This window comes from Xenopus laevis, chromosome 1L (assembly GCF_017654675.1).
Source record: "Xenopus laevis strain J_2021 chromosome 1L, Xenopus_laevis_v10.1, whole genome shotgun sequence".
In the NCBI taxonomy this organism is placed as follows: domain Eukaryota; kingdom Metazoa; phylum Chordata; class Amphibia; order Anura; family Pipidae; genus Xenopus; species Xenopus laevis.
Genome location: NC_054371.1, coordinates 105560220 through 105574615, shown reverse-complemented (window position 1 = coordinate 105574615; position 14396 = coordinate 105560220). Strand labels below are relative to the sequence as shown.

The 14396-nt window shown below is 38.2% G+C and overlaps 1 protein-coding gene across 7 annotated transcripts in view; it reads left to right on the top strand.

Annotated features, from left to right (window-relative positions):
• The first annotated feature begins 1329 nt into the window (after nucleotides 1-1329).
• LOC108712234 (pro-neuregulin-1, membrane-bound isoform) overlaps nucleotides 1330-14396 on the top strand; it is a 480176-nt gene continuing 467109 nt past the window's right edge. For all 7 annotated transcript variants that reach the window (XM_041561438.1, XM_041561437.1, XM_041561421.1 and 4 more), the window contains exon 1: nucleotides 1330-2421. In XM_041561438.1, coding sequence (XP_041417372.1) covers nucleotides 1401-2421 — 1021 coding nt within the window. In that variant the 5' untranslated portion in view covers nucleotides 1330-1400. The remainder of the gene's footprint in view (nucleotides 2422-14396) is intronic.

Sequence of the window (14396 nt, the reverse complement as noted above, 5' to 3'; positions counted from 1 at the left end):
GGAAACATATAAATGACTTTGTGTAGCCCGGCCCCTGGCTTATAAAATGAATGCATTTGATTTGTCACTGGTATATTGCTTTTACTGTTCAAGATCTATTTTGATGGAATTATGTGTGTTTCAGTACAAAGTTATGGGCCTGCAGGTTTGCATCAATGCTTTCTAGCAGGCAGAAGGCAATGGTTCACTCAATGAATGAAATGTTTATGATGTAATAGAGTAACTAGCAAGACATAGGGGTACATTTATCAAAGAGTGACGTTAGAGGTCCCCACAATCCTCTATAGTGAAATTCCACCACTCTATTAATTTCTATGGGATTTTTAAGTATTTATCAATGAGTGAAATTGAAAGTTCATCCTTTCAAAATCCCATAGAAATGAATAGAGAGGACTGTGACGATTTCTAACTTCACTCTTTGGTAAATATACCCCATTGACTCAATGGAACTTGTCTCCCAGCACCTTTACCAGATACAGATGAATGTGACAGTGATATCCATGTTTTCAATGCATATATGGCGTCTAAGAAGAAGAAAAATGTAGGCCATGTTTCCAGATTTCCACTGGGCTTCACATGCACACAGCACACCCTGCAGCTCTGCCTAGCCAGTCATCTGGAACATACGTTTTTGCAATGCAGCTGATCACAGTTTAATAGGCTGGGAAACACAAACTCGTCTGCTGTCGAGGAAAGTCTCGTGATATTATACCAAGGAGGAAGGGAGGAAAAAAGGCACAAGACAGAATAGTGAAATATAGTGGAAATATTGGTGAAAATGGAAAGTGAAAGCCTCGTTGTAAACAGTGTTAGGAGTACACATGGCTTTAGACAGCGATGATCAGGATGCAAGTGCTCCTCCTCCCCCTGGCTTGTCTGTGCGCGTGTGTGTGAGTGTGTGTGTGTGTTTGTGTGTGTCGCTGCCTCTCTCAGACTGTAGCAGCAGCCGCAGCACATCCCTTCACTTCACACAAGAGGTTTGGTCTTGTTAAACCATTCAGCAATAGGATCTTCTCCTCCTCTTCCATGCAGAATCGCCAGTTTTTGGCCACAGCATTACCTCCTTTAAAAACCAACAATTGATTATTCTTCATTTTGTTTTCCTCTGCTTGTTGGAAATTGGCTATAACCTAATTCTCCCCCTCCCCTGCTCTTCTTCTCATCATCATCACCACCTCAGGTCTACTGGGTCCTGCAAAACCTCCGCCCCATCAACCTCTTGTTGCTGCGCCAAGAAATAACCTCCACTGCCCCCTCGTCCCCAAAAGAGAGCAACCCCTTTACCCAGTAATACCTACTGCTACACTAACAAGAACCCCAAAACGGGGGTGGGGGAAAAGTGGGAGCCAGGGGGCCACAAGCTGAGAGAAGAAGGGATACAGCCGGAGAGTCAGCTTACCATGAGATTGCAATACACATCTTCTTCCTCCTCTACCTCTCTAGCTGTTGGACTTAGCCCTTGTTTGCTGCCTGGCCCGGGCTCTGCTCTCGCAGGTGGTGGCTGCTCTTACTGCTGGGGTTGTTGCTACGGAGCTCTACTGTTTTTCCTCTGGACCTCGGCTGCAGTGACTGCTTCCTCCTCTTCCTCCTCGTCTTCTACTGCTGGAGGTGCAGGTGCTACTGCTGCAGTAACCGGTGCTCCTGGTAGTGCTGGTGGTGCCTCTGGTGCTGCAGCAGCAGCAGCTTCTCATTCGGCGGCTCCTCCTCTCCCTGCTGCAGTGGTAGCTGGCGGGGCGCTTGTAGCTGCTTTTGCAGCAGGTGCCGGTGGCTGGGTGCTTCCCTCCGGTGCAGGTGCATCTGACTGCTACGCTTCCCCCAGTGTGGGCTCTGTGCAGGAGCTGGCCCAGCGCTCCAGGGTAGTGATCGAGGGCAAAGTGCAGCAGCAGCAAGGAGCAGAAGGGCGCAGGAAGAAGGTGGTACAGGAGCTGAATGAGTCTGTTACATCCGACAGGGGAAGAGGACAGGTGGCCAAAGAGCAGGTAAATGGAGAAACAGACAAGGAATTGCCTTCATCAGTGGTAAGAACCGAATCCAGGGAAGAACAAGTCCCTGCAACCAGCTGGATAACACCATTCCCAGCCAGTGTCACTACTATTATTGCAACAGTCCCTACTGGTGTCACTTCTGATTTTGTGACAATCCCCAGTCCTACAAAGTCTGCTGCCTCAAGTGGCCCTGAATCTTACCTGGTTAAAGTGCACCAGGTGTGGGCTGTAAAAACAGGCGGTTTGGCCAAGGACTCGCTTATAACCGTGCTGGGAAATTTCTCTTCCAGTTGCCTAAGGCTGAAGGAGGACAGCAGGTACATATTCTTCATGGATCCCACCAACAGCAGTTCTGTCTTCAGGGCCACCTTCCCACCCCTAGAGACTGGCAGGAACCTGAAGAAGGATGTTGGAAGGGTGCTCTGCAGGGGATGTGGTAAGTCTTGCAATAAGTTTCACTTGTGAGTTGAACATGATGCACAGTGTGTGTGTGCTGGCTTTTCAAGTTTAGCACATTGTTAAATGATACAGTGCTGATAACCTTGCAACAGGATAGCAGTGTTGAATTATTTCATGCTCAACTTGCTATTTGTTGGTGTTGAAATATTGGACATGTATCTTACTGACTGCTTCCTAAGGAGACTTGTGGTAGTTCTGCGTGGGAAGTGTTGAGAATGTTATATTATATCTAACACATCTGGAAGTTTTCTCACTTTGGAAGAAGCTTGGATTGCAGTTGTTCTTGTTTCTTTACCCTTGATTTGCATGTAGCAGGCACCAGTGTATGTTACAAGGGATACAAAGGGTCTGAGTTCTGTCAGTGTTACTTTTTATGAAATGCCTGAGCCAGTGTTATAGGATGAAGCGTGTATATCATAAGTGCAGTGTGCCTCTCTCTGATTGGATGCCTCATGTCAGATCTCAATCTAGCTTCCAACCTCGGCATTTACCAGTTGATCACAAGTGTTATATGCATTGTTTGTATCTGTATTTTGTTCAGTGTGTAGTGTTTCTGTTTGAGGCCTGTCAGATTGCAAGGATATGAATAGCTAAAATGTGCAGAAACATTGCTGACACTAACTGCACCTGAGGGTGATGTTTTTCTTATTATCTGCATGTGTTTTTTTTTAAATACAGATTATGCATGATATTGTACATGCATCCTGTAAAATCATTTGGGGTTTGAATTTATTTTTTAGTTTCACATGTTATAGCATTCTTTGTCTCTAGTAAATTATTTCATAGCATTGCATTGTGCAATGTAACTTTTATTACCTATTGTGTTTGTTAACAGTGAGAGATGTTATCATCACCCAAGGGACAAAAGAGTTATATGAAAAATAAAAACATAAAGCCAGTCCTGTAACACAGATGAGAATAAGGTGCTGGAATATTGTGCATTAGACAGCCTGTTGGCTGGTGGGAGCTGTTCAGCAAGTGAGGTGCTGAAAAGTATCAGCACGCGTAGGGATTCCCCAGCTCAGGCTGATAGGTGTCATAACACAAAAAATACCCTTCAGGGATCTGACTTAATAGCAAACATTAAAACTGAATACTGTTGGTGTGGCAAACAGAGATTTTGGAATATTGAAAAAAAATCGAAAGTTTCCTTTCTTACTGGCTTTGTTACTGTCTATAAAATATTGTATATCATATGTTCTATAGAGCTGTGTATTTGCAAAAAACAACTGAAAATACCTACACAAGAACTATTGGTATAGGTTCATGCAGCATTTTCCTTATCTTTTTTATCAGTTTTTGTGCATGGCTATATTATTTAAATTTACAATGTGAACAAAATAATGAAAATATTATGGCAAAATAACAGAATGGGCAGAGAACTATTAGATTTATATAACTTCCTTGCACAGAAAAACCTAATTGTTACCTATAGTTACACTGTATAAGCCAATACTCATATACACATATTTTACATGAAAGAAAACCCCCACAATACATGGTACTAAAGCCATATTTATTATTATTATTAATATTATTATTAAGCCATATTTATTATTATTATTAATATTATTATTATTTATTGGATTTTTCTTTAACTTTTACTTAAAGGAACAGTAATGAAACTGTTAAAGTATAATGTACTGTTTCCCTGCACTGGTACAATTGGTGTGTTTGCGTTAGAAACTCTACTATGGTTTATATAAACAAGCTGCTGTGTAGTCAAGGGGGCAGGCATTCACAGCATCGGTTACATAGAAGATAACAGATGTACTATGTAGAATCCCATTGTATTCTATTACAGAGATTATCTGTTATCTATTAACAGCCTCTGCATTTTTTCCTTTTTTTAACTTGAATGGCTACACAGTGGCCAGTGTCAGACTGGCCCACTGGGATACCAGAAAAACTCCCTGTAGGCCCAGGCATCAGTGGGCCCTTTTGCTTCTAATAATTTAGCCTATTTCATGGTCATTCTCTATTTCTTTATGGGAAAAACATGCTTAATAATGGAAGACAATATTAATTAGATATAAAAGACTAGCAGAATAAAGAGGCTGAGTGAGGAAAGGAGGAATAATTGTTTTGGAAAGTGGGCCCATGGTATAAAGTTTCCTGGTGGGCCTCTGGCATCCAAGTCCAACACTGACAGTGTCCCATTTATATAAATGTTTTTAAAGCAAACACATAACTTTTAGCAACAATGCATTATATTTTAATTACTTTAACACTTTTTGGCATTATTGTTCCTTTAAGGTTTTTGCCTGTTTGACCTTTAAACCTTTTTTTTATAAACTGGTGCTAAGTACTGCTTACAGGCTATCCTTAGCTGCTACTCGTTTTAAAGTAAGGGCACTTCCATCTGCCAGACCATTCCTGTGTAACTTAGTTGCTTGTAGTTTATGGGGCACTCCCTTCTGGCGTGAGGTAGAAATGCAAATAAATTCCTTATGCCCCAGGGGCATATTTCCAATTGGGGGATTACACCAGGGGCCCCTTTGTTGCTCCAGCAGTTGAACAAATTATATACCCCCCTCTCACTTAACTCTGATACCAATGGCGAGTGAGGTATTATTGTTAGTGAAGAGAGTACAATATTTGAAATCCGTCTCTGAACAGTAAAGTACCATCCAAGGAAAGGTTCTTGACTGGACTTATTACAGAATTTGGCTGTCAAAATATAATTTAAAAATAATACTATTTTGCAAAGAGCGTGAAGTCAGTGAAAAGGCTCATAAAGTAGCTAAAACAGTAGGGCAGCAGCTTCAGAATTGTAGCTTTAACTGCATTTTTTGTATTGCTGAACTATAAATTAGATACATTTGTGAATGGCAGTTAGGTCCACTTTGTTTTAATAAACAATTGGGAAAAATTTGAGTCTTAGTAAATACCCTCAGTAAAGTCATTGGCAAGAGTTGGAAAAGTTGCAGTGATGGGACAAGTCCACAGGCATAGATATCAATGAAATAAAGCAGTTATGCAGTAGGAGATATGGTAGAAAATGGTTGTTTTTTCTTAGTATTGGCAACATAATATACAGTGTAAAAACCAATACAAAATAATCAGTGCTGAGAAAGAACAAAGGCAAACAGTGTGTTTCATCCTAGATAACAGATCACACTGGAAGTATTATCATTTCCTTATTATTGAACTGAGGCATTTGTTTGATTTAACACATTGTACTAAAGTATAATCAGGGATGTTTCAGGGTATTTCTATCTGTCTCTAATCTACAGTTAGCCATTGCCTGCTAGGTACTGTTGGGATATGTAATTAAGCATTTTGAGATCCATGGAAAGCATATGAAAGCATTACTGGTGAGCATGTCTTATGGCGTTGTTTTATGGTAAATGAAAATGATAAACAAACAGTTTGGAATATTTTCTTTTGGTAATGTGAGCACAGAAATATACATTCTTAATGTATATTTACAATGTAAAAATGCTACAAATGTAAAAAAATGTTTTGCATTTAATTTGATATATGGCGTATGTTTAATACTATTGTACATATGAGTATTATAATACAGTATAGTGCAATATTGTCTAATTGAACATATTTGCTTTGGTTGTGTTTTTGTTTGTGTTATGCACAGTTTTCCATGAATAAACATAGCAGATGCTACTGGGTCTAAATTTATATGCAAATTAAACCTGTCACTTTTGAGTTGGGGGTTGGAAGATGTGGCACTGATTATCATATCAGTAAATCAGCAAAATCTTTCTAGGGTTGGCCATAACTATTCATATTTTTATACCAACCTTGCAGATGTTGGCACTCCCTACAAGACATGCACTACTCCTAAGCTGCTGGGTCTTCTGTCCCTATTGTTACTCTGCTGGACATAATTTGGATTGTTTATTTATGTAACTGCAGTCAAATAGCATTTTAAAATGATTCATGCCAAAAATAAAGCAAATCTGGTATTTGTGATACTGAAATGCTTTTAGACTTCAAAATCAGCAGATGTCTAAATATGCAGTTTCATGCACCTTAACCGTTATATCATTGACTAATTGTTTTTTTGTGTAAAATGTGAAAAATAACAGTACAATTTATACAGTATGCTTCATACTGTATGTGCACAATAAAGGGCCCTCGAGTACAAACCCATGCCATTCTCTGACACTCTTTCACTTTCAGCTGCTGCACTAAACATGCAATAGTCATTGGTTGGAGGGTGGTGAGAAGATAGACTTGAACAGCACCCATGTATACAATATATCTAGCCTAATAGAACCTTGCAGTACCAACTGCATGCAAGGCTGTATTTTGGTCCTGTGCTGCTCTAGGGAATGTATCTTAGGCTGCTTCCTTTTCTTAGTGGGCTGCATATGTCCAGGCAGTCCAGCTGCCCTGCACATGCTCTGATCACAGCAGAGACGGGCACAACCCCTCAGCTCTACAGCCAGATTTAGCCACAAGTATGCAGTGTAGGGTGGTGGTATTTGGTTTGAGCACTTGTTTTAATTTAGTTAGTAGTAAGTACCAGATTAGCTTCTTGTGAGCAAGAGTAGTCCTGTGCTCTACTAAGGAGAAGTAGTGGGTTTAATACTCTCCTAGGTGACAGCCATCTTAGTTCAAATGCCATAGATGGAAATGGACTCAGGTTATATTTATCCTTGATGGGCTTCCACTGGAGGAGATCAGTTTCACTGGTGCCCATCATGTTGGTGAAACAATATCTTAATCCTATTCTGTCTCCAACCTGGCTGGGTATGTGAGGATCAGTGACTTTTATAATGTGTAAGTTAAAATAATAACATTTATATAGTGACACAAAAAAGTTACAGGAGAACAGTTGAGAAACCTGAAATATTAGGCAAAATTAGGCAAACAAATACATATGTAAAATACACAGAAGAAGTGGCTGCCAGCAAATAACAAGTCAGATATTAAAACAGAGAGATACACATAGTGATACATGACTGGCATAAAGAAGGACACAAGACTACCAGGTAATGCATTTCACCTCAGGTACCAGAAGTACTGTTAACTCTGTTTTCCAATTTCCCAGCTCAATTTTTAAATAGCATAGCTTTAAAAAAAATATATACTTTTAATGATGTTAATGGATTTGCATTTGTCTTTTTACTCTGAGCTAAAACTGCTTTTTATTAGCTACAGATCATAAACACTATTCAATAATACTGGCACTTAGAGCACCAGTAGAGACATAAGATACAATTTGTAGTAAAAAAACCCAAAGGCAATTGATTCTTGTTATTCTTGCAGTGTAGAGAATCTGGAGACCTACAATCCTACAATGACAATGATATCTCTTCTCATGCCCAGGCAGATTGAATCATTGATTGAGTAACCTCTTCTTAAAAATGGCCTCTTCTATTTTAGTTAACTTTAACTTTTTATTTTAGTTAACTCACTATTTCTTTTTCACTAAATGCCATTACTAACCCATTCACTTAAGTGTTCATTAAGAAAATGGCAGAAAGTGGGGTGATGTTAATATTTGCAAATTATTGCATAATGGGGGTTTGGGTTATTTTCAGTGTAGAGTAATTTATTTTTTATTTAAACTTTAAAAAAAAAATCTATAGTAATTTAAAGGGACAACCATTATGCAGACACAATTTTGTTTTGTAGAAAATGAGCCATTACCCAAAAAACAAAGTGCAGAAGACTAAAATAATAGAATTATCTTAATATAGGATTTGAATCTTTTACCTGAGGAGAAACTGATTTGAGTCTAAAATAATATCTTCCTAGTCCAGGATTACAGTAACTTGCAATTGGGCAAACCATCAGATTCTTGGTTAAATAAAAACATATTTATTCTGACCCTGTATGACAGAGATTAGCCCTGCCAAAACTTATGTTACTAGGTAACTCAATTACATAACAGACTGCATTTCAGCATAAAAGTAGCACTAGTATGTACAGATATACACTGGAGCATTAGGCTGGCAAGAAAAGGTGCTGACATTGGTGCTTACTATTAATATGATCTCAAAAGTGGTTAATTGACAGAATTTGTTTACAAAAAGTAAATGTTGTTGCTGTGCAAACACCTTGGAATACTAGTGCCTTTGTCATTCACAGCTTATATGTGATACCCATAATAGCACAAAGAGTAATTCCAGATGCAATTACCAGCCAAATGTGAACAACATACTTTGCATTGACAGTAACGCCTTGATGGTGGTGCATAGCACACAGGGTGTGACACTGTCTAAATGCACTGAACTATTTTCAATATATCTGAGCAAACCACCTACAAGTGTGTCCCATAGGTAATGTTTCTCATTCTGACAAATAAAAAGTGACTGTGGGCTAGCAAAGGAAAATTGATTGCTCTCCCAATGACTGTTAAAATGCCTTTTGTGCAGTGGCACACTTGTAACATAAAGTAATACAGGTATGGGATCTGTTATCCAGAAAGCTTTGAATTACGGAAAGGCTGTCTCGCGTACACTCCATTTTATCTAAATATTCCAAATTGTATTTCTTTTTTCTCTGTAATAATAAAACACTACCTTGTACTTGATCCAAACTAATATATAATTAAAGCAGTTGTTCACCTTCCAACACTTGTTTCAGTTCAGTTGGGTTCAGTTCACTAGAAATAAAGGCCTTTTCCAATTACTTTCTATTTTCTATGTGTGACTGTTTTTCTAATATAATTTTCACCTTCTAAAGCAGCTCTGGGGGGGGGGGTGTCTCCGACTCTAAACTGTTCCAAATTAATACACTGACTAGTTGATACATTGCTTATCTTTGTCCCTTCTGAGCAGAATCCCTGAGTTTCATTAAAGACAGCTGTTAGAATTGATACAATCCAGGCATGCTGCTGAGAAATATATCAACTAAATGTTGCAAAATTGTAACAGTGCAGAATCTGCACCTGAATTACTGAACTGCCAGATTGAAACACCAGAGACAAGAACCTTAAATTTTAAATTTATATTTTGGAAAACCGGTAAAATATTCAGTTTTCTGTAGAACAATCCGAAAACAACTGAACTAAAAAAAAGTGTTTGGAAGGTGAATAACCCCTTTAATACGTACTGTAAGCAAAACCAGCCTATTGAGTTTATTTAATGTTAACATGATTTTCCATTCTACATAATATTTAGTCGAAATGAAAGTGCACCCATACATCTTTATGAAAACTCCTATATAGTCCAGTGGAGCCATGTAGCTGAATTATTTTCCTGCTGTAAAATCTGCATGGCTGAGCAACTTGTGATGTTATGGGATGCAGAAAATTTACTTTTATTTACTGTGTGTATTGTCAAGATAATTTTTCACTAAAACATCCATTCTTTTAGCCACTGACCCTCTCTAAAATGAGGTGTCCCATCTTTAGATCTACTACCCAATCCACTATCATAAGGGTCTACATAATAACATAATAAGTTAGGTTGAAAAAAGACACACATCTATCAAGTTCAACCTTTTCCTGCCTAATTGCTAGTTGATCTGGAGGAAGGCAAAAAACCTCTCCAATTTGCCTCAGAGGGAGCCTCATAGGGGGCCTCTTTCTTTAGTTAAAGTAAGAAAAATGCTGGAATATTTTGAAAATGATGTATAACTTTAAAGAGTAATCAGTAATGCACTTCATGTCACTGTTTTAATAATAAGTATAGCATGTAATAATTTAATACTGCACACATGAAAAAACACTAAAGGATGCAAAATTATATCCGTTAGGGTCCATGCAGCAATAGTCTGTGTAGACAGACAGGATTAAAAATACTGTTGGACACAGGGAAGCAGTAAACTGAAGGCATTACTATAAGCATCACCTGTGCATTGTTGCCCCTTATGCTACACATGGAATACCCCCTAGATTGCACAGGTGATACTTATAGTAATGCCTTAAGTTCACTCTTTCCCTCTGAATGCAGTGCTGCCAGATGCAGACAGCTTCATATTAAAGGAGTTGTGCAATTGTGAAATTTGCTATTGATTTTCATTTTTGTATTATTTGAGTTTTTGAGTTATTTAGCTTTTTATTCAGCAGCTCTCCAGTTTGCAATTTAAACAATCTGGGTCCAAATTACCCTAGCAACCATGCACTGCTTTTAATAAGAGACTGAAATATAATTAGGGGAGGGTCTGAATAGAAATATGGGGATTAAAAAATCACAATAACAATAAATTAGTATTTAGAGCATGTATTTAGATGGGGGTCAGTTAAACCCATTTGAAAGCTGGAAAGAATCAAAATAAGGCAAATAATTCTGAAAATATAAAATATAAATAATGAAAACCACTTGAAGTTGTTAGAATTAGCCACTCTATAACTTACTAAAAGTGTATTTGAAACTAACCACCGCTTTAAGAACAAGGGGTTCAATGTTTTTATTTAGGTGAAAGTGCAAAGAGAACAGAGCACTTTTTGTCTGTTTTTTTTTATGTTTGCACTATGCCTATAGTTTTGTTAATCAACCTTAGTTTTTTTTTCCATTTTCTACTTTGTTGCACAGAAATGCCTAATGGGTCCCGATTAATAAAACAATTCCCAGAGTATACTCATGGGAAACAGCGTACACAAAATGCTTTTTTACGGTTCTGCTATACTTGTATACTTGTTAGGTGGATAAATTAACCTCATATTGTTTATTAAAGTATACTATAAATTACATTTCTATGCACTTATTCCAAAATATTTGTTCTTCTTTGGGAATGTTAGCAAAATGTTGTACAACACTTCAGAGTGCACATTTAGGGGGTTATTTATTAAAGGTCAAATGTTAGAGTTTTTTATTTCTTGAATGAACTCAATTGAGCTCACAACGCGAATGGTTTCTTATTTAAGAAAAAACTCGACTGGAAAAAAATAGATTCTGAGTTCGAGTTGCAAAACCTGGAAACGAATTAATTGAGTTTTTTGCAGAAAAAAAACTCAAGTCTGAATTATTCGAGTTTTCACTCAAAACCCTCTGAAAAAAACTCAAATATCACGCAGGCTAGTAACATCTTCAAATGGTTCAAGGGACCTTTGCCATTGACTCCTACATGACTCGTCAGGTTTACGATGGTGTATTTTTCGGATTTGAGCTATTTACAGGGTCGGGAGTATAATAAATCTTGAAACATTTTACTTTTTATTTAGCCCAAAAATGGGAGTTTTGACCAAAAAAATTTACTCAAAAACTAATTTTTTTGTGGAAAACACAACTGTTGGGCGGAACCTAGATTGCAGGAGGTTGAGAAGGGTGTTGTGAGTGAGATGCTGGATCAGGCATTTGTAAATACACCATTCCAGCAATTTGGATGTGAATGGAAGAAGGGAAAATGGACAATAGTTGGTGGGAGAGCTGGGATCAATGGAAGGTTTTTTGATGATAGGAGTGCTTGTTTGAATAAAGATGGAAATTTACCAGTAGAACGGGAAAGGTTAAATAGGTGGGTAAGTGCAGGACAGAGTGTTTCAGAGATTGGGTAAAGGAGATGAGAAGGTATGGTCTCAAGTGGGCTTTGAGCAGGCTAGAAGTTTGCTACTTCATCTAGTGTTTCAGGTGTGAAGGAGTGCTTTGGTTTAGAGGATAAAGAGGAAATTAAAAAAGAGAAGTACAGTTGTATAGCTAGAATCCCACCACTTTTCAAGGTTTAGATTTGGTCATATCTTTAGTGCATGTATTATATATTATTCCCTTCCCTCAAGTGTAATTTACAATCAGAGATACGATTTACATTGTCATCAACTTTGGTCAGTTTTACCAAGAAGTACTTAACCTGCATGTAAGTTAAGGAGGAAACCAGAGTAAACCCACATAGGCTCTGTTTAGATTGTGCTCTGACTGGAACCTAAACTGGGACCCCAATGCTGTAAGGCAGAAATTGTATTTATGCACCACTGCCCATGTACTGTGCTATGGCAGGATGTCAGAAGTTAGCTCTTTATTTGTGATACATTGGAGGATATTTTAAACTTTAAATTAAATGCAGTATTAAAAAAAACAACTACATTAATCTATGCAGATATTGTTGAGGAAAATTTTCTCTAATGATACTTAAACTGTCCCAAATGTATCATTTACTGGAGCTGTCAAGTGCTATCTTGTAGTAAGATTTATTATTTTGTTTTCTTGATATGCACTTGCTTTCAGAAGAAAAATGCTGAAGGAAAGGATGTTTATGAGACGTGACCTGTGCAATAAATAGGCAATAGAAAAACCACAAAAGGAAACAAAACAGTTCATAATGCAGTTTGACAGAACATTCTCATAAACGTATTTCTTTTTACACACACACACTAGATATTTAGGGGTCCCTTGGAGGGGAACTAAATCAAATAATTAACATTTTTTATATTATTCCCTTTTTCTCTGTAATAATACTGTAAATCAGTACCTTGTACAAGGATGCCCTCTGTCACCCCTAATATTTGCCCTATCCCTATAACCCTTAGCCCATGCTATCAGACACAGACACAAATCAAGGGGTTCCAAGTGGGGGACCAGGGAATATATCATCATTCTCTTAGCGGACAACATCCTACTTACACTCATAACCCCCAAACCACATTGCCAAACTTAATTGAGACAATGGACCAATTCCAAATCCAAGTCAATTCTAGACAATCTCATGCACTCCCGCTGAAAAAGTCAAAGCCATAATTAAACTATTACAGCTTAATTTAAACTATACATGGGAGACTGAGTCCTAGAGTATCTGGGAATCAACCTAACTTCATCCTATGATAAACTAAAAAAAAGAGCTATCCATTTGGCATACTTACCAGCTGTCCTGATTTGGCAGTATAGCAGCTGTGAAGATGATCCTACTGCCGAGAATCTTATATCTATTCAGGACACTACCAATCCACTTCCCAGAAAAAACATCCATCGCATTCCAAAAGACCATATCAGATTTTATTTGGGAAGGCAAAAGAACCAGAATTAAAGCAGCAACCATGACTAAGCCCAAATTGATGGGAGGATTGGGAGTTCCCAACATACAGTAGACTGATATTACTTAGCAGGCAGACTAGAAGCCATGCTACATATGCATGCCCCAATCAATGAGCCATGGAAGGAAATCGAGAACTACTTTCCATTTCCAATTCAGATAGCCCACCTTCTATAGGTACCCAAGGCTTGTAGAGCCACCCCACAGGATACCAGAACTGTGGGACACAATGGCTATAAAAATGAAACTAAACCCCCAAATCCAGATTTAGGACCCTCTTCCATAATACAGATTTTACACCAGGCTGCACCCCAACAGACTTTAGCCCATGAATAGAAGAAAATATGTTCACCCTCACTGCCTTTTTGGTAGACCAGAAAGTCATATCATACCAACAATGTAAAGACAACCATAATATCCCACAATCAAAGTTTTTCTGATACCTACAAATAATACATTGTGTGGAAACCACTCTCAAAACCCAAACAGATTAAACACTGACATACTTTGAAAAAACATGCCAAAACCGCTCCTATCGACCACACCTGATTTCCACCCTATATAACAGGTTAGCTGCAGATACCACAGAAATGCACCAAACCTATATGATAAAATGTGAGGAAGACTTGAGCCTCATAAAATTATGGTCACATATGTGGGATCCGGCCAAACAAACATCCATTTGCGCAGTTTCTATCAAGAGAACATATAAGATCATATTTCGCTGGTACTACACCCCCCCACACTTATCAGCAAATTCAGCAGCAATGAAGACCTTGCAAACTGTTTTAGAGGATATGGGAAAAGGGGATCCTTCATACACACATGGTGGACCTGTGCAGTAGCTCAGGAATTCTGGAGGATGTTTGCGACTCTGCTCTCCGAGGTTCTCCAATGCAACATACAAGCAGCCCCCCCCCACATTCCTCTTAGGCATGAGAATCAGAACAATATGCTTCCAGAGCTCACATAAACTAGTCACACATATCCTAACAGAAGCAAGATCCCTACTAGCAGCAAATTGGAAAAAAAACCCACAAATCCCAGGAAAGCAAACTTTGATTAGTAAGGTGA